The sequence below is a fragment of the Pseudorasbora parva genome, chromosome 25 (assembly GCF_024679245.1).
Source record: "Pseudorasbora parva isolate DD20220531a chromosome 25, ASM2467924v1, whole genome shotgun sequence".
NCBI classification, from domain to species: Eukaryota; Metazoa; Chordata; class Actinopteri; order Cypriniformes; family Gobionidae; genus Pseudorasbora; species Pseudorasbora parva.
Window position 1 is genome coordinate 4,873,505 of NC_090196.1, and position 19,956 is coordinate 4,893,460.

General features: G+C 39.8%; 1 protein-coding gene across 3 annotated transcripts in view; it reads right to left on the bottom strand.

Moving 5' to 3' along the window:
- kif15 (kinesin family member 15) overlaps positions 1 to 19,956 on the bottom strand; it is an 87,660-nt gene that overhangs the window by 29,563 nt on the left and 38,141 nt on the right. For all 3 annotated transcript variants that reach the window (XM_067436835.1, XM_067436836.1, XM_067436834.1), the window contains exons 15-24: positions 18,445 to 18,586; positions 18,197 to 18,338; positions 17,935 to 18,117; positions 13,625 to 13,753; positions 13,441 to 13,546; positions 9,778 to 9,943; positions 6,571 to 6,721; positions 4,393 to 4,478; positions 3,938 to 4,016; positions 3,731 to 3,817 (exon numbers count right to left, since the gene is read on the bottom strand). In XM_067436835.1, coding sequence (XP_067292936.1) covers positions 3,731 to 3,817; positions 3,938 to 4,016; positions 4,393 to 4,478; positions 6,571 to 6,721; positions 9,778 to 9,943; positions 13,441 to 13,546; positions 13,625 to 13,753; positions 17,935 to 18,117; positions 18,197 to 18,338; positions 18,445 to 18,586 — 1,271 coding nt within the window. The remainder of the gene's footprint in view (positions 1 to 3,730; positions 3,818 to 3,937; positions 4,017 to 4,392; positions 4,479 to 6,570; positions 6,722 to 9,777; positions 9,944 to 13,440; positions 13,547 to 13,624; positions 13,754 to 17,934; positions 18,118 to 18,196; positions 18,339 to 18,444; positions 18,587 to 19,956) is intronic.

Sequence of the window (19,956 nt, forward strand, 5' to 3'; positions counted from 1 at the left end):
ACTGGATGTATTGAACAATCTTTTAGTACATTACTTTAATGCTTGAAGCAATACAACCTATCAAGTCTAGCCAATGATAACACATTATCTTTTGCATGAGACCAAGTATATTGGCGCTGAGTATTATGAAACAACCTCCAAATATCACATAGATTATTTGTCTCAATTAATTTAACAAGACATGGCTCCATGAGGTTTTGGTTGGTTTCTATCTAAATTTGCATTTGCAGTGCAATTAAAATCACCACCCAGGAACATTTATTCATCATCACTACAATTACTAATAACAGTATTAAGGGTTTTTAAAAAGACCACTCTTTCTGTGCCTATTTTAAATAAGCGACCCTCAATAATTTCCTCAGTAACAGAAGTCTCTAGAAAACAGGATTCTCACTCCACCACTATTAATTACTTTTTTTATGACTCTCAACCGTGCTTCTCAACCTCCACGAGGAGACGAGTGTCGTCCATTGCTCTTTCCAGGTGCACTCTGAAGAACACTGCCTGTGACACCACGTGCTTTTGTTTATCGTTTCTGTTTTTATGCCAGCATATAGTTATAATATATACATAATTTAATTCATATTTAATTTAAACTAAACTGGCATGCATTATTTAAAATTAGTTTTGTAGTTCAGGCAAAATGTCAGTGACTTCGGTTTTTGTGTAGAACTTTTTTTCCCACAGTGCCGGATGTCATATGGTGACTGAGAAACACACGGAACACTTCACTAAATTATTTCATGGTTAAATGTGTTATTTTTCATGTTAACCAGGCTAATTTTGATCAGAACAATGTACTGTGGCTTTAATTCATCGTGAGCAGCGCGTCAAAAATAGAGCCGGCGCCGAAACGATCGCGGCACTGACGCTTCTGCTCTGCTCCTGCTACGCGCCGCTGCGCTGCCTCTGCTGCCGGTGTGAATGCACTCATCTGTTAACATGAGCGCCGGAAAAAATATGCGCTGCTTACGCCCTGCTTACGTGTGCAGTGTGAAGCCGGCGTTAGTTCTTTTTCCAAAAGATCGTTTTTCAGAAACGGCGGTACATTCGAGAGGATAACTTTTTTGGCAGGAGTTACTAAAGACAAAACTGGTAACGTTATATAGGTACCTTGAATCACAAGGCCACTCTCAAGCAGCTGATTTACATTATCCACATTGTCTAGAAAAATCACCACGGCACTATTCATCCTAGAAGCAGATTTAATGCTCTCATAACCAACAACTTCACCTACCGCCAAACTACACTGTTCAACCGAGCACCTGTCAGGCGGAGACAGTGTAATGGCGTGACGGCGCGTGAGTTTGTGCAAACTGAACTGTTCAGGCTGCAGCCACCAACCACGCCAGTGGCAGCCACCGCCTTCACAAAACAAACACAAATTAACCCCACCAAACACTACTTCTCTAAACAATACTACAAAAACATCAACAGAGAAACAAAGAGTTTTGGAAAAAGAGAATTCAGAAAACTCACAATCTTCAGCACGCTCTCACAACCACACTCACTCCCAACACACACGCCACGCCACGCAGAGAGAGAGAGAGAGAGAGAGAGAGAGAGAGAGAGAGAGAGAGAGAGAGCGAGAGCGAGAGCGAGAGCGAGAGCGAGAGCGAGAGCGAGAGAGAGAGAGAGAGAGAGAGAGGCGCAAAACGACAGAGGACAGAACTAAACAGTCAAACATAGCCTGGTTACACTTTAGATCTGTGATAGTCTGATTTTATTTTAGATTTTGGCTTCCAAAGATTATAATAATAATATTTGTCTAGCGCAATTTAATTCCCTTTGCAGCAGTAGCCTACGCCATCATTTCTCCATAAAACTCAAACGTAATGACAGAATCATCACGATCAGTGATTGTTCTGTCAATTAAACAACCAAATGCAAAGAGCAAAATCACTCACAACTCTTGAATAAATAACTTCAGCTTTAATAAGCATTATTTTGGCCATTTATGATAAACTATGCAGTGTGATTTTACTAGAATTCTTCCTGAAATGAACGCACTGTGTAGGCTGTGTATTTTTGTTAATTGTGTGTGTGTGTATATATATATTAGGGGTGACCCCGAATAGTCGAAGATTCGATGCATCGATATGCAGAGCCTGATTCGAATCTTCGCGGGTGTTATGAAACGAGGATCATACCATTTTGGCAATATGGGGGTGCTCAATATTTTAAAGACGTGTCGCGGCGCTGAGCTGAGCATCGGTGTGCGACCCCTTCAAGGGCGCTGAGCTTCGCACCGCGCCTTTAAAATTAGAACACGTTCGATGAGTGTACACACACTGGCGGCAGCATTCAGCTCCTGTCCGCGGCCACCCGGGAAGTTGTTTAAAATCCTGCCGCACCACAGAGCGCTTTCGTGCAGCTCATCTGTCAGTCAATTCAAAATTAAGCTCGCGGGTATATAATGTGCGCGTCAGGTGGCGGTGTGAGTGAGATCCTGAGGCGCGCGGGGCTGAGCTTCGCGTACGTCTTCACCCGCTTTAGGCACAATTGGCTTCAGAACGTGCATGTAAACGCACTCAAAGTGTTCTTTTCCTCTCTAGGCAGGTATTTTTTTAGGTTTATTCATCAAAATGTTCTTTTATATATTTGTGTGATGTTCTGTATTTCGATCGCGGCTTTAACATGTTATGAGAAAACGGTTTATTAATGTTTATCCACCACATTACCTTTTAGGCTATTTAATCCTAAATAAGAAAGCCATTGTCAGTTCATCTGTCAGTTGGCAGGCAGTTTTGATCGCTTTATTAATAGTTGTTGCTGTGTGCAGTGTGTAAAGGAAAATAAAAATAGTTTTACCCTTCTGCTGACTAGTGTCGTGCCCCTCCCAACCCATTCACACACACAGATGATTCGACTATCAGTCGACCATAGAGAGATTCGACAATTCTGATTCGATTGTCTAAATACTTAGCCGAGGACAGCCCTAATATATATATATATATATAATCTCAAAAAGTACTGATAAGAATACCGTTAAAGTACCGGACGGCGGTCTTTCGAATCAGCTTTGACCGCGACTCTGGAAGACTTGGAGTTAAGCTTTTCTCTGAGAAAAGAACAAAGAACGGCACTGAAGTCTTTCTTAAGAAGGGAAGATGTGTTCAGAGTTTAGCCGACCGGATACGGCGAATGTTTAATCGGTCAACAAGCTCTGCTTCACCTTTGTTGCTCTGGTTGGTTGTAGCGCTATCCTATCGTGTGCAGAGGGAGTTTGAAAGACAACCGTTTATCCGCCCCTCAGATTGAGCTGTCAATGGTGAGTTTCCAGACCAAACATCTTGATGTGGGTCTGGGTTGTCAGGCTAAGTAAGTGCTAAATCTACATGTAAATTGTCAAGAACGACAGTAATGTAGCCCAATTTGCTAAGGCAGCAGACTCTGCTCGCAACTTATATACACGCTGCTTATGTGGAAATGGATGTAGTCCGTTTTGAATTTTGATTGGATGTCATGTATTTACGGCATTGTGACTTGTTAGAAATATATGCTTGGTTTTATAGTTATTTTAAGGTGAGGAAGAATTAAATGAACGGCAAAACTACGGCGTGCCTGCCAACTAATTCATTTTGTTCGCATACCCCAGTTTGGGAACCACTGAACTAATGTAATCCTACGTAAACCTGTCATCTTAACCATTCTGTAAAATGTCTTGTCTAAAATGTACTTTTATTCATTTTAAATCAATGCTTTTCTGATCAGTGTATTGCATTCTCACTTTGTCCTGTTCAATCTTCTGCTTGAGGCTGTTGATAGTCGTGTTGGCTGAACACACACTCAGCTGTAGAGCACTGATCTCATCACACTGCAGACACACACAGCAGATACATCAGAACCAAACAGACATGTAGAGTTCATGCGATACAGCATCAGAACATCAGCATACCAATGACAAAAGACTAAAATAGTTAACGAACACAGATACCTGTTGTTGATTTTTGTTTGTTAGGTCAGTGATGTGTTTCTTCAGTGAGGAATTCTCTTCTACAGACTGCACAAGCTCTCTGGAAAACACAACATCAAAACTGCCATAGGTGCCCATGATGCAAATGATAAGTGCACTCATGTATCTCTCCCTTTACACACACACACACACACACGTTTCAATGAGTATTAGGGCATGATCAACTGACATTTGAGAAGTGCCAAGTTGAAAAGAACATTTCCTATAAAGCACATATACAAGAAATATACATCTTTGGAAAGCTGCTTTGAAATGACAAAATACTATACAAGTAAAAATGACATGGCAATACTTAAACTTAAAGTAACATTTTTAAATAAAACAATTTTTTTTAGTTTCTCTATAATATCTCACACTAATCAAATACATCAAATACTTAGGTGGGGTTTTGGCAGATGTTTGCGTGTCTCACTTACTTGGACACACTCTCTTGGTGTGCTGTTAGCTGGGATCTCACACTGTTGTTCTGCTCTTTCTCCTCCTGAAGAGTATGCAGCAACTCCTTCAAACAAAACCATACTCATATGGTCAATCTTTTATAATAACTACAGATGAAATACAGACATCTGACTTAAAATTCATTCAACCAAGCATGTTTGAAACTCTAGTATAATGCACAGGAACAGTGTAGGGCTTTTCACACTTAACCCTGATTAATCCTGGGTTAGATTGCTTTGTTTCACACTGGTCATAATTTATTCTAGGTTAAATCCTGGGTATTCATTGGCGCTTACTGCGATAGTGTGGGTTCAGCCTCAACACTGGTTACATCACTTGCCCACCGCGGCCAACGTTCGTTAGATATTTTTTAAAGCAGTACAAATCTTTTGGTTTAGTTAGAAAACAGACACTACATTTAAAGCATTTATCACAACTGAGGACGGCGGAAGATTTGGTTTCAAAGCAAAATGTAAAAGCACCTATTTAAGTGAGTGTGCTTTTCATAAAAAATATTAAATGAACCCACCATTCAAGCAATTGCCGGCCCTGAATCTGCGCTAATTCTAAAGTGAAAGTAAAAAGCACGGTCATTCATTACAGTGTGTGTCCACTGGAGCAGAGTGAGCGTTTTCAGCTCAACTTCCAAAGGAAATAAGTGAAAACACTCAATCTGCTCCACATGAATGCACAGGCGGAGTTACCGACTTAAAAGCGAGGTGCAAAATAGGGAATTTACCGGTGTTGGTACACGTTGATTAACCGATGGGGAAATTTCCTCGTCGTCACATCCCTAGTATACATTAGACATTTCACGATGTAATGAATTAATTAATGAGTAACATTTATTAATGCTTTTTTTCTGCACTCAAAGAACATTAAAGGGGTTGAAAATCAACCACCACCAATGTGCAGCATCTACCTGGATGATGCGACAGCAGCAATATCACGCCATAACTCGCAGAGCAGACTGTATATGGGCATGATTAAGAGGTCATGATGGACAGAAGCCAATGGGAAAATTTGGCCAACAAATCCGGTGTTACACCCCTACTCTTTTAGGAAGGACATCCTGGGATTTAAATGACTACAGAGAGTCAAATGTCAGTTTCATCTGAAGGGCGGTGCTTGTTACAGTATTGAGTCCCCATCATTATACTGTAGGGATGGAATGATTACCGGTTTCACGATAAACCAAAATAAAATATACTGGTGGTTAGTAATATTGTTTAAAATGTAATTATCTTTAAACCCTGTTTGATTATAATTATTTTGAAATCTCACGGTAAATCCTGTCCAGTCAGCGTAAGTCTGGTGCAAGCGCAGTGGGAAACTTTGTTTTTGGAATGAGAAAAAAATGGCAGAAGGCAGTGACATTTCAGCCATCAGAGATTTTTCAGCCTCCTAAAAAGACCAAATATCTAGGTGTGGTCATATTTTGCATTTTACAAAATTCCTGAGGGAAACTCAATCAAGGATGGTCACCCTTGTCTGCAGAACGTGCAATAATATAGTTGCTGCAATAGGAGCAAACACTTCAAATCTGCGAGTGGACTTTGACCTCAATACTAAAACTATGTCTGGGAAATAATAACGTGAAGCTTCCACTAAACTTTTTTTTTTTCGCAGCAAGAGTTTAAGTCAAAGACGAATGAACAAGCTCAGATAAAAGACTAGTGACATTTCAGGGATAAAAATGTATGTTGGTTGTAAACTTATTACACAGATTTTCTTTACCACATAAATAACTACGGGCACATATTGAATTGAGATTAATATTTTAAATCTTGCCCCTTTATAAATCCATTTTGTACCATGTACAAAACAATTATAAGTATAAACTTATTATAAGTTATAGTAATTATTATAGTAGTATTAATATTAAAGTTCTCTGATTTCATTTTAAATTAAATACAATCAAAAACAGAGACATTATGAAATGCATTAATGAAAGGAGAGAGCGTATCCGTCTATACCATCATGTTTTTCCCTGAATGGATTTTTCAGACTATAAAAGGCAATAAAAAAAAAAAAAAAACAAGTTGGCAAGTTTTTCCCCCATTTTTCAACCTCAAACGCTGAAAAAGTTGGGGACAGTGTGAAAAGGCCCTAAGTGAAAACTAAAACTGTGTGACATTCTGTGAATGAATACTGACATTCATCTTGGTTTGCATTTCTGAGCACTCTCGGCTCTTGAGCTCCATCTGCTGTGTGTGCTGATCCAACTCAAACTGAAACTCAGCCTGCAACGTGTCATAAGTGTCCTGAAGAACACGCTGCTTTTCCAACACCTGCTCCCACTCCAACCTGACAGAGGCAAACAGTTTATACTGAGCATCAATCTGATCTAAGACAGATACTGTATGTTATAAATGTCTAAATGCATTCTGAGACAGGTTATAAAAGTGTATGGAAAGAAAATTTAATCTAAAGAAAAGTTTTTAGTAGAATGCAAAACATAAGCAAATTGTTTTGACTGTCTGTCTTATACGGTCTTTTACGTGTCTGTGACCTAATTCAATGGCTCATTTCCACAGAGCGGTGCGTTTCAGTACGGTATGCAATTTTTGCCGTTGCTATTGTCAGAAGTTGTGAATGATACCCTAATTCTAAACCGTACCACTATTTTAGCACCCTTTTGTTAGGGTACCTACCACAGTCCGGTACTTAAGGGTGGAGCTAGACTGCGTTGAATGGTTGACAGAGAATCGTCACTTGCGTGTGCTTTTTCGGCTATGTTTTTGCTTGCACCTTTGGCCCAAACAAAGCGTGTCGTCTTCTTTGAACAAACAGCCACATGCTGAGAAGCAAGAACAAAATCTGCTGTATGACATCCACTGTTGTTTATTGTGCTGCTTCTTCTTTGGGCAAAAATTATGTTGATCGCTAAACCACGCCTATCAAGTAAGGGTGCTGTTTTTGGGGTGGAAATGCAAGCAGGATCAGGGTTTAGCATCCCGAATTGTACTGAACTGTACAGAGCCGTACCACTCGGTGGAAGCAAGCCATAAGAGAGACAGTCACAGGATACACTGAGTATCATTCACAACCTTAGAGAGAGACAGCTTACTGAGTACCATTCAAATCTGAAGGAGCTTTATACAGAGTTTAATTAAACTAATTAAGTTTGTATAGAATATGTTTTTGCTAAATTTACACTACCAGTCAAAAGTCTGAAACATTTTGATCTAAAGGTTCACTTTAAAATGTAAATTTCCTGATATTTTACTCACCCCCATCTAATCCAAGATGTTTATGTCTTTCTTCAGTCGAAAAGAAGTTGAGGAAAACATTCCAGATTTTTCTTCACATAATTGTTTTCAATTGCAACCAAAATTATGAAGGTCCAAACCAATGCAGTTTCAACACGCTTTGAAGGGCTTCAGAGTCTCTGTGCAATCCCAGACGAGGAATAGTGTCTAATCTAGCAAAAAAAACCTGTCCATTTTCAACAAAACAAACTAAAATAATGTATTACTTTTTAAAGGTCCCATTCTTCGTGTGTTTTTGAAGCTTTGATTATGTTTCCAGTGTGCAATATAACATGAGTTCATGTTTCGTGTGTAAAAAAACACAGTATTTTTCACACAATTGACTTATCTGTACAGCGCTGTTTCCTCTGTCCTAAAAACGGCCTGATGATTTCCCTGTTCTATGAAGTCCCTCCTTCAGAAACACGTAACGAGTTCTGATTGGGCCAGCGCTTCCCGCGCTGTGATTGGACAGCAGCTTAGCGCACTTTGCCCGGAAAGGTCCCGCCTCTTACCAGAACGGGTAGATACGCGCGCTCAATGTTATTGCAAAAATGTCTATATTGCCTTATCAATTTGAGCCGGAATCAGACCCGGAGAATATCGAAGAGGATCGATTACAACCTGCTCAGGAAAGACTTTTGCTGGATGTTTCAGAATGGTAAGCTGTCTATTCGGTAGTTTAAACTGATCATTACAAACACCAACAATCGATGGTGTCTGAATGAATTACTACACTTTTATATGCTAAGTTTTTCGGATTAGTTTCAATTACATCTAACGTTAGTTAACAAAGCTAAACAGCGTTGCACTTTGTGTCATGAGTTACATAAACTGTTAAACGGACCGACTTAAATAATAAAATACACTTACCGGTTGTGGCTCATAAACAACGCCTTCTCCAGACAAAGAGGGAACTGCGTCATCTTTTAAGAATAATCTTTCTGCGAATCCGGCATTAAACTGATTGAGATTGAGGAAGCAGCCCTCAGCAAAATGTGCTGCACATAGTTTCATTGATCTCGTACAGCGTCCGTGGGAAGGCCAAACAAAGGTGATTTGACTCCGGGATGAAAATAACAGCGTTTCAATGGCATGACGACAAACACACTCTACAAAAACAACGCTTCCTATTCTCGACCTGCGAGAGCAAATGGACAACGCCCCCTATTTTGCGTGTTCTTGTGGGCGGAGGGTTCGTCAACAGACGGTTCTAGTTGCGTCATTAAAGAAGGAAGTGCAGCGGTGTAGTCCAAACCGGCCGCTCGCTGTAGGCTTTGAAAGGGAACTTCTGTTAAATAAAATATCTCGGTTGGCATTGAACTTTGAGCTTTATAATTTTACAGGTATTATTTATGCTCTAACGCAAAAATCGCAAAGAATGGGACCTTTAACCTAAATTCCTCATCTTGCGCTGCTCTGCGATGTGCTAGTGATTACACAATCACGTCTAAAATGTCACTTGACGTAGGCAGAAGTACCGCCCCCCCCGTGATTACAAAGAGCACATGGGAAGACTAATACAAACGTCCTTTAGCAAAAAAAAAAAAAAAAAAACAAAGTAAACAACATGGTTGAACAATTTTGAGGTTGAAGATGGAGTGTTTTTTTGGTAAAGGGAGTTTATATTAGTCCTTGCACGTTTGCTTGGGGTGGTACTTCGTCTAGTGTGATGTTTTCAACGTGATTGCACTTAAAAAGAATATGGGATCGCACAGAGCATCTGAAGCCATTAGAAGCGCTTTGAAACTGCATTGATTTGAACCTTCAACATTTTGGTTGCAATTAAAAAACCATTATGTACAGAAAAATCCTGGAACATTTTCCTCAAAAAACGTTATTTCTTTTACTGGAGAACATCTCGGATGAGATGGGGTTGAGTAAAATATCAGGAAATTTTCTTTTTGAAGTGAACAAATCCTTTAAAATAAAATGAACTTAACCAACACTGGCTGCTTTGAAGACACTTTTGGATCATTTTGATTTGGTTAATTTACTGCATAATTCCTCTATTTTAAATATACATATTCTTTTTAGAACGATAGTAAATAAGGTGGCGATGTGTTCAAACTTGTGGCTGGCAGTGCATGTGATGTGTGAGTATGTTTTTACTTGATGGTGTCCAACTGCAGCTGTGTGTTGATCAGGCTATTAGACAGCTGTGTCGTCTCGCTCGAGTATTCTGCTTTCTGCTGCTGCAGTTCTGTCCGCGTGGTCTCCAGCTCTTTATCGGAGGACTGCAAGACAACACGCAGATCTCGCACCTCGCCCCGCAGCACTGCAGACAGGTCAGGTCACAGCAATCACAGGCTGATTCTTAATAGTGTACACTTGATTCATTTTGGTGGACAAAGTTTTCTAAGAACTCATTGAATCCGTCATATTGGCTACTAATTTAAAGCTTCCCTGTGTAACTTTTTTAGTTTATTCTTAGCTAAAAACACTTAGTTCTTTCAAAAATATATGTGCTTATTAATGTATATTTACTTCTTTCAAGTAATAAAGTATTCTCGTAAGTTTATAAACAGGGTATATGCAGGAGTCCTTAAAGGGGGGGTGAAATGCTGTTTCATGCATACTGATCTTTTTACACTGTTAAAGACTTGGAATCCCATACTAAACATAGACAAAGTTTCAAAAGTTAAGGTGGACGTTTGATGGGAGTATTTCTTTGTCAAAAATACTACTTCCGGTTAGTCATAAGTTTCGGCAAGTTTTTTGAGATCATGCGTCCCCATTGACGTTAGTGGGGGCGGAATTTCCTTGTATGGGCCTTACGGACAATTCTACCGGAAGCGCGTGAGAGAGAGCGAGGGAGAGAGCGAAAGCAACAGCCTACGCCCATCAAAGCGCTGGTTTGTAGGATGCTAAACAGGTGATATAACCAGTAGCTACTGACTTACCCACTGATAGGCCGGCGGTCGATCTGTATTAGCACTTTCCTCACTGAGCGAATCACTTTCCTCACAGAGCGACTCACTTTCCTCACGCGGCAGGCGAATCACTTTCCTCACTGAGCGAATCACTTTCCTCACAGAGCGACTCACTTTCCTCACGCGGCGGGCGAATCACTTTCCTCACTGAGCGAATCACTTTCCTCACAGAGCGAATCACTTTCCTCACGCGGCGGGCGAATCACTTTCCTCACTGAGCGAATCACTTTCCTCACAGAGCGAATCACTTTCCTCACGCGGCGGGCGAATCACTTTCCTCACTGAGCGAATCACTTTCCTCACAGAGCGAATCACTTTCCTCACAGAGCGAATCACTTTCCTCACAGAGCGACTCACTTTCCTCACGCGGCGGGCGAATCACTTTCCTCACTGAGCGAATCACTTTCCTCACAGAGCGAATCACTTTCCTCACGCGGCGGGCGAATCACTTTCCTCACTGAGCGAATCACTTTCCTCACAGAGCGAATCACTTTCCTCACTGCAGCGCGCTGCTGCACACGTCATTATTTAGCTCCGCTCACACGACACGCCCCCACCCGCTCGGCTTTTTTCGGAAAGACTCGGAACAGCGCATCTTTCTAATATAATTATAAAAAAAATAAAGACTTTTCGGAGATATGCAGGATGCAATGCTACTCTATAGGTACTCAAGATTGACATGACACTGACTGAAACTGAGTGTTTCACCCCCCCTTTAAGTTAATTTCAATACCTTTTTTAAGACTTTTTAAAGACCTTCTCTAAATATTTTAAGACCTCATCGCACTTCAAGTTCTAATCGGCAACAAAACTTTAATAAACAGTTGTAGTCGAATGTAAACTTAAAATCTCTATCGTAGGCCAATTTTGTATTGTTTATATTGCATATCTGTTTCGCAACGTATGGAGGGCGACACATCACCTAACTGCGCATTTCGCAAAATACATGACGTCACCCGTAGACGGCGCTCACCAGGGATGGAAATTAACTTTTTTCAAAGTCTACCACTCAATGTTTTTACCAGCCACTTTTTTGTTTTTAACAAATTAATACTACAAGCTCTACAATACTTAAGCAGTTTATTTAATCTCAAGTCTCAATGAAATACTGACATTTTCACGATGATTTGTGGTCTTTTATGGCTTCCAGTTTTATGGTTTTTAGTCCCAACAATGAAACTATTCGTTCTGGCATCTTTGAAGCGTGTTGACAACACACCGAGCAGAACATTGTTAGTAGGGATGCACCGAAATCAACATTCTTGGCCGAAACAAAAAAAGAAGAAACAAAAGCCGAAAACTGAAAAATAAAATTCAAACTAAAATGTTTAACTCGACCTCACTCATGTGTGCATTAAATAATAATGCACATGCCTACTGGCCTGCAGAAAGGGACAGAAATTGAATAAAGTAATCAAATGTAAAACAACTGCATATTTAACTGTTTAAATGGAAGATTAATCCTTATTAAACCTACAAAAGCTATTCAATCAAGAGCATTGTTTAATGTCAAACTAAATATAATGACATCCCTCAAGCAGCAGTAAAGGCTACTGCGCCTTTAAGAGCTGAGGCAGGGATATGCTCGTCTTTCTCGACTGTGCATACTATACAGTTCACTTAAGGCATATTCAGACTATGTCTGCTAGGATGCTCATCAAGATGGACATGTTGACATTCTTCTTGTGTGAGTTTGTCTGTTTAAGCGCAAGACTTGAAAGAAAACTCAATATTTGCGCGCTGTGAGATGAGTGCGCGCTCTCGGATGATGCACAGCCTCAGATCTTCTCTCAGCGCGCGCGAGTCTCACAGCGCGTCTTCACGCGAGTGATGACGGAGAAAACGACTGGTTATATGCGCACATACGGCAGCACTCGCATGCATTGAACAAAGTTTACAAAGAGGTGAAACAGCTCGGTAGGTGAAGCGAGTTTACCCGCCACAACTCTAAATCAGCCGCATTTGGCTGGTGGCGGTGCTAATTTCCATCCCTGGTGCGTGCGCTCCGAACCGATCTCAGACTGAGCGCCCCGTTGTTTTTTAATACTTATGGGGATGAAAATAAATATATTCATAAATACTTTTTGGAGTCAAACTCTTTTGACAAAGCTTGAACAAAATACTTTCAAAATTTAAGACTTTATAAAGCCGTGATAAGACTTTTTAATACTTTATAAGGGTCTTAATTTTCCCAAAATTGATTTATCACCTTTTAAGACTTTTCAAGACCCCGCGGATACCCTGATAAAATGCCATTGAGAATACATACAGGTAAAGGGTACGAATGCCGGTCGCCATGTTGCCCCTCCATCTTGAAAGTACATTAGCCAAAGAGAGACATACCCGCAAATTCAAGCTTTGCCTTTCGTGTTTTAACACTCAATGGCACTGTGTCGAATGTGAAGAGGGGGATTGCTTGAGACTGCTATATAAAAACCTAAAAGCCTTTTTGAAAGTCTGTTGCTGATGGAGGATCACTCTTATTCTCGAGGATACATTACTAAGATTAGCTTGCATTCCTCTGGGAACCTGATAGCTGATGTTAGCAATGAAATGGTAAACAAAATGTACATAGATCTCATAACCTACATGTAAACTGACAAATTAAATAACTGTAAATTATAATAGTTATCTAAAGTAACCTCATCACTTGAAGGAACACTCATGGACGAGGTCGAACTGGAAGCCATGTTAATCTTGGACTAAATCGTAGCTTTAACATATGACTCACTTACTGAACTGCCAGTTCCTTCTCAATGCTCAGTTATTTAATCAAGGTGGATCCTAGCATGAAAAAGTATGGGAACCCATGTGACAAAGACCTGAGCAACTCAAGACTCACCATCCATCTCTCTCTTCTCATCTTCCAGCTGCTGTTCCAGTGTCCTGATTTTCTCCTGCAGATGCTCCTGTTTTTCCAGCAGGGAGTGTCGCTCCGCACTGAATATCTACGGTAAGAGAGCATCATAAAACCCATTCACACAGGAAACAGAGCACCAGAAAACGGAACAGTATTACACACACACCTCCTCTGTGCGACTGGACTTCTCAGTGGCTTTGGTAACATGTTCTTCCAGCTTGCTGATTTGCTGAAGGAGTTTCCTGTTCTTTGCTTCCTCCTCATCTAACTGGCCCTGAACACGAAGAGCCTGTTCCTAAAACCAAACCAAAAAGAACGTTTAAAGGTGCACTATGCAACTTTCCGTCCACTGGAGGGCGCCTATTCTAAACAAAGGCGTAGTTTGATGTGAGTGCAGCATCTTCGGACTTGTGGTCTTCACCTCACAGCCGGTGGAAAATAGGACTCGGGCAGAAATCACGTTCATGCATGCGGTTATTAACGTTACTGTAGTGTAAAGCAGAGCAGGACCGAGTGTTGTGGAGCTGAGCACAGCTGCTGGAGCGATTGTTGCACAAACACCCGCCCCGCGAACACCGGGACTTTTATTATGACGGGACGGGATTATTTTGATGTTAGTTCAGGGTTCTTGCAGGTTTCAGTAAGTTAAATTTAAGACCTTTTTAAGACCTTTTAAGACCATTATGAGTGAAATTTAAAGCATTTAAATTTAAAAGCATTATAAATTATCTCAGAAACTTTCAAACATTCTATTTTTATTGATTCAGTTATAGAAACATTAAATAAACTCAGAAAAAAATACTGAGTCCGATATTTTCGCATGCGGTTTTTCGTATTCCGAAAAATTCGTTACGCACAGAGATCTTGCACACTGAGTCCGATGCGTATTAATGAATGCGTTACGGGGATAAAAACGTAAAACAAGACAAAGTGACGTCTAGTGAGGATAATTTGTTTGTCCTGAGGAGATGTGGAGAGACTCCTGTGATCGCGTAGAGTTTCCCCTCCTTATCAAGCGGGATCAAGACCGACCGATTAAAAGTGTCAGTTTGATGCTTTGCTAGCGATACTGGAGACACATATTAAAAAGAAGACCACTAATTTCCGTGAATCAATTGATCCCGAACACCTGGCAGTATGTCTATGGATCCGATAACACACACACACACAGAGAGCTTTACAGAGACTTGATGTGCTATAATTATAGCTGTGATATAATAATATTATCTGTGGTATTTTTGCTAGAATAATAATTTACGCACTTCCAAAAATAAATTCGACCTCACGTTATGTCAATCACGCTTGCACACTGCCTCCGAAACTTACGTCCGTCAAAAAAATTTTTGGAACAGGTTCGATTTTCTGCGTTTTCGCATCCGTAAAAACGCATTTTGAGACGTTTTGACAACTCAGAGCCACCATACATATTATTCTAGCAAAAATGCTACAAATATTATTATATCACAGCTATAATTATAGCACATCGAGTCTCCCCTTACGAAAGGAAAATATATTTAACAATATATTTTCTTGAAATATATTTTAATATATGGAATAATATATTGATGGCATTATAAAATATATTATATATTCATGCAATATATTGGAAAATATACAAATGATGGCCGCTTTCAATATATTGCAATATATTGGAAAATATAAATATTAAATCCCATAACGTTTTATGTGAATATATTGCATGATATTTTCAAATATATTGCAATATATATTTGTTTCGTAAGGGTCTGTAAAGCTCTGTCTGTCTGTCTGTGTGTGTGTGTGTGTGTGTGTGATCGGATCCATAGACATACTGCCAGGTGTTCGGGATCAATTGATTCACAGAAATTAGTGGTCTTCTTTTATATATGTCTCCAGTATCGCTAGCAAAGCATCAAACTGAGCCACTGAAACTGCAACTTTGAATCGGTCGATCTGGATAATCCCGCTTGATAGGGAAACTCTCCTCTCTACGCGATCACAGGAGCAACGTTAGATGAACCCATTATCTCCTCAGGACAAACAAATCATCCTCACTAGACGTCACTTTGTCTTGTTTTGCGTTTTTTTCCGTAACACATTCATTAATAAGCATCGGACTCAGTGTGCAAGATCTCTGTGCGTGACGAGTTTTTCGGATCACGAATATGAAAAAACGCATGCGAAAATATCGGACTCAGTGTGCAAAGACCCATGTTCTTTGAAAACGCGCGTAGACACAAGTGCATACCAGACAAAACAACCAACCTATGATAGGGGCGGATCTACGGTTGGGCCTGAGATTGACAGCTGCCCACCCAGTCAGATCAAATACACCAGAATACATTACGCTTAACCCTATTAGAATGCGAGTGTTGGCGCCAGCATATTAAAGCGGTATTTGACCGTAAATCCTCAACATTTGGCGCGATTAAAAAAATCCTTAAAGACAGATAGCGCTTTTTGCCAAAATATGGTTTATTACGGTAATTTCTTGCTTTCCGTTTGCCAATCGCAGCTTTCTGAAAAGCTGAAGGAAAAGTGTAAGGAGTAAAAATGCATGAAGCAGTCGGGTAAAGAAAACTAATAGGTTTTGTTTCTGAACGGAAGTAAAAGTTTTAAGACTTTGGTAAATTAAATTTAAGACCTAGGATGAAAATCTGGGCGTTTTTAAGACTTTTTAAGGCCTTAAATGTAACTTTCTGAATTTAAGACTTTTTAAGACCCCGCGGGAACCCTGTAGTTATTGATTTTTTTATTGAGCATTGTTTGTGTTGAGTCACACAGTTTTGCTGTAGCTCTTACAGTGTCTACAAGACTGTCACATATTAAACGCTAATGGAAACATCCATTTAAGGAGTATTTGACCATTTCAGCGGGGTAGAAGTAGGATAGGAGTGTGAAAGCTTAAGTTTTAGCGCACTTATTGCATGATATGGAGATGCAATCAAAAGCTTTTACTGACACCAGGCCCAGCAAACGATCAGTTTCAGAATATTCCACACCTTGACGTCATCGTGTGGCGAAACACCGCCTCAACAGAATAAGATGAACGCCTGATTATGTAGCCCTGCCCACCAACTCATTACCAATCATAAGTTGAACTCAGACAATAATAAATTGTCTGAAAAAACATGACACCTTTAACAATTAAACTACTTTTTTGTATAAATTAACAATACTAACAGAATGTTATGCTTTTGTAAAATACAGAAAACAAACACAATGCGCTTTCTTCCATCTCCGCAAACTGGAGCGCATCTAGGGATGAAACATTTACTTGTTTCATGATAAAATGTACTGACGGTTAGTAATATCGTTTAAAATGTAATTATCATTAAAACCGTGATCATCACGATTTTGAAAACTCGCGGTAAATCCTATCCGGTCTGGTGCAGGCGCACGCAGCACGCAACACTGTTTTCTGAATGAGAAGAAATGACAGAAGCCTCGTTTCCATTACGGATTTGCGAAAAACTTTTGCGATATTTCTTAAATGTCGATAAAAAAACGTCCATAGCCGCAACATGCGACTAAAACTTATTTTCCTCTCGCGAGAGGTTATTCCAAAATGATGGCACTTGGTAGGTTTGTATATCCCATCCACCGCACTAGCCATTATTTTTATTGGAAGGAGGTGTTTTCCAAGCATTAATGGCAAGAAAAGCCCCTTAGGTTACTTAAGCGGCACAAATATGAGGTGTGTGTGTGTTAGATCTGCTTCAAGGTCTTCATGATAATATGGCATTTCTGTGTTTAGAATCCAGTATTCCTGTAATTTCCTCGCCCTTTGAGTAAAGCTAAAACAATAGCGTCTTTCTGTTTTAATACATTTCTTGAATACATGTCTTCATTACAGTAGGCCTATAGTCATGATATTATTTGTGGCTGCACCTGGTCCAGCATTAGCCTACTAGGTTAAATTTACGCCACTGTCCTTATTAGGAGAAAATATATGTCCTTTTAACGACAAGATCTTTTTATTACGACACTATTTTTATTATATATATAGCAAAAACAAGGCAAGTGGATTTTGAGTCAAAGACGAACGAACACGTTAAGACACGACTAGGGTGACATTTAAGGAATAATAATCAGGCTTGACATAAGTTTGTTTGGTGTATTTCGGTTGTGGCGTTGTGTAACACATTAAATGTCGCTGTTCCTATAGTCACCTACTTTTTATAGTCTTCTCAAAAGCCATTTGTTATAATCGCGTTGTGCATTATAACACACGTGTTTCTATTGAGTTTATGAATGCAATGTCTAATAATCAGATGCGTTCAGAAGAGCTGGAGTTTTGTTCAGAGCGCGCTCTCACTCACTGTAATCTGCACTCAAAGCAGAGATGATCGTGTGATGTACGCAGGAGATTCATTCAGCATTCGATTTAACTACTAGATGACTAGAAAAAAAACTTTTCAGGGACAGCCCTAGAATGCTGCTTTGAAACTTTGCACACAGCCCTTGAAACAAATGAAAAAGGTTCCTTGTGAGCACCTGCATTTGCGTGAGCTCTTCAGTGAGCGCTTCACAGGCTAGCTCACTCATCTCAGGGGGCGGTGGTTCACTCTGGATATCATCAACGTCGAGATCCTCAGCTTGTCCATTCAGATGGTCTGGGCTAGACAGCGGCACCAGTCGATTTCGCAAGTTATAGCCTTTTGTGGGCGTAGTCAAGATCTGAGGAGCAGCAGCAGTCATTATAAGACATCTCAAATTAAAATCATTTTAAAAACAGACCAACTTAAAGTCTCGCTACCTTAATGGTCTCAGCATGAATCTTGTTGAGTTGAGACACTTCTTGTTTGCTGTGGGCTTTAGTGGCGTCTAGGATCTTTTCTAGATGTTTGTTTGACTTCTCCAGATAGCGTTTCTCAGATTCCAGCTCAGCTACCTGTTTTCTGAAGAGTATAAATGTGCAGATACTGGTCAGAATTATCAAATTTGCAATCATCAAGCGCTCCGCAAGCATTTGGGAAGAGATTAATGAATGTGACATGAACATACTTGTTGACCTCCTTAAACTCCTCAAAGGCTTGAATTGTTGCTGTGAGCTCTGACTGTTTCTGCAGCAGCTGAACCTTCATTCTCTCCATGGAAACTGATGACAGCGTCTCCATGGTGACAGGGGTGGAGTAGATGGGAGGAGCTAATAATAAAAGCAGTAACCGTAATCTGAGTGATCGGCTTGGGCTTCCCATTTAAGAGAGAGCTTTGCAAACCTTTGTGCTGACTTTTCTGTGAATGTATTAAATTATTTAAAATGATTAATTGCAAATATTCTCTTTTTGTAGTTAAAGAATCATTATGTGTCTTCTTTGTTAAGAATGTACATAAATTATATAATGAGCAAGTACATCACAAATCCATTGACTTATCCCTGAATCACTATGATACACTTATAATTAGTGTTTATATTCTGATTATTTTAGACTGGGCGGGACAACAACCGCAGCAGAGTATATCCAGTACCTGCGTGACTCATGAGGTCTCAACAGAGGCCCTGTTTACACCTGGTATTAAGATGCGTGTTGGTCGATCGGATAACAAGTAGAGAGATAGACACCTTTTTTCCCGTTTACACCTGGAGCCAGATTTAATAAACAGGGCAAATAAGCATGAGAGTGTAATCCCAAAAAAGCGCTCATGGGAATGGAAAGTTCTGCGCATGATCTACTGACAATAAACCAATTAAAGAGCACAGACGCAGCCGAAAAATATCCATTATGACTAGGGTTGGGCATCGTTTTGATTTGAACGATTCTGATTCTGATTCTGATTCTGATTCCGATTCTTTTCGATTCTCGATTCCGATTCTTTGAGGGGTGGAGTCAAAACGTCACATCGATATTCAATGCTATTTTCAATACCACAGGGGGGGACGCTGCATATACTGTCAATTAGATATGTTTTATATAAAAAAAAAAAAAATGTCTGTCTTTTGAAAGTCTAGGCAATCAAAAATTTCTTCTGAAGAGATCACTTTATATGATAATGTTTTTAAGCTTTTTCTCATATATAAACATTGATCAATTACTATTAAAATTGTCTCACAAGTATTTGCTAACTCAATGTATTTTTTACAATGGGGTAATTGTGTATATATTTTAGTTTTATTATATTTATAAAAGAAATATAGGCTGTACCGAGTCTTTCCGGAAAAAAAAACGAGCGCCTGGAGGCGTATCGAGTGGGCGGAGCTAAAGAATGACGAGCGTGAATGTGCTTTGTGTAAACGTCACCTAGGTTCATGTTTGGGGTGGTTTTACAATAAACAAACAGACACCTTTAGTGGTCAGCTAACCAAATGTATTTAAACACACACCATAAGTTACCTCGCATGCTTCATTGATAAATTAACTATACGATCGTGTTGTTTACTGATGTTTACTCACTCGACGATAGCAAACTACACACAGACATTTGAAGCAGTTTTACTCACAGCCTGCTTCCAAAGCACGATCGTGAACTTTTATCATCACCACTCCATCAAAAACACACTTCTTTGGTGATGTTGTT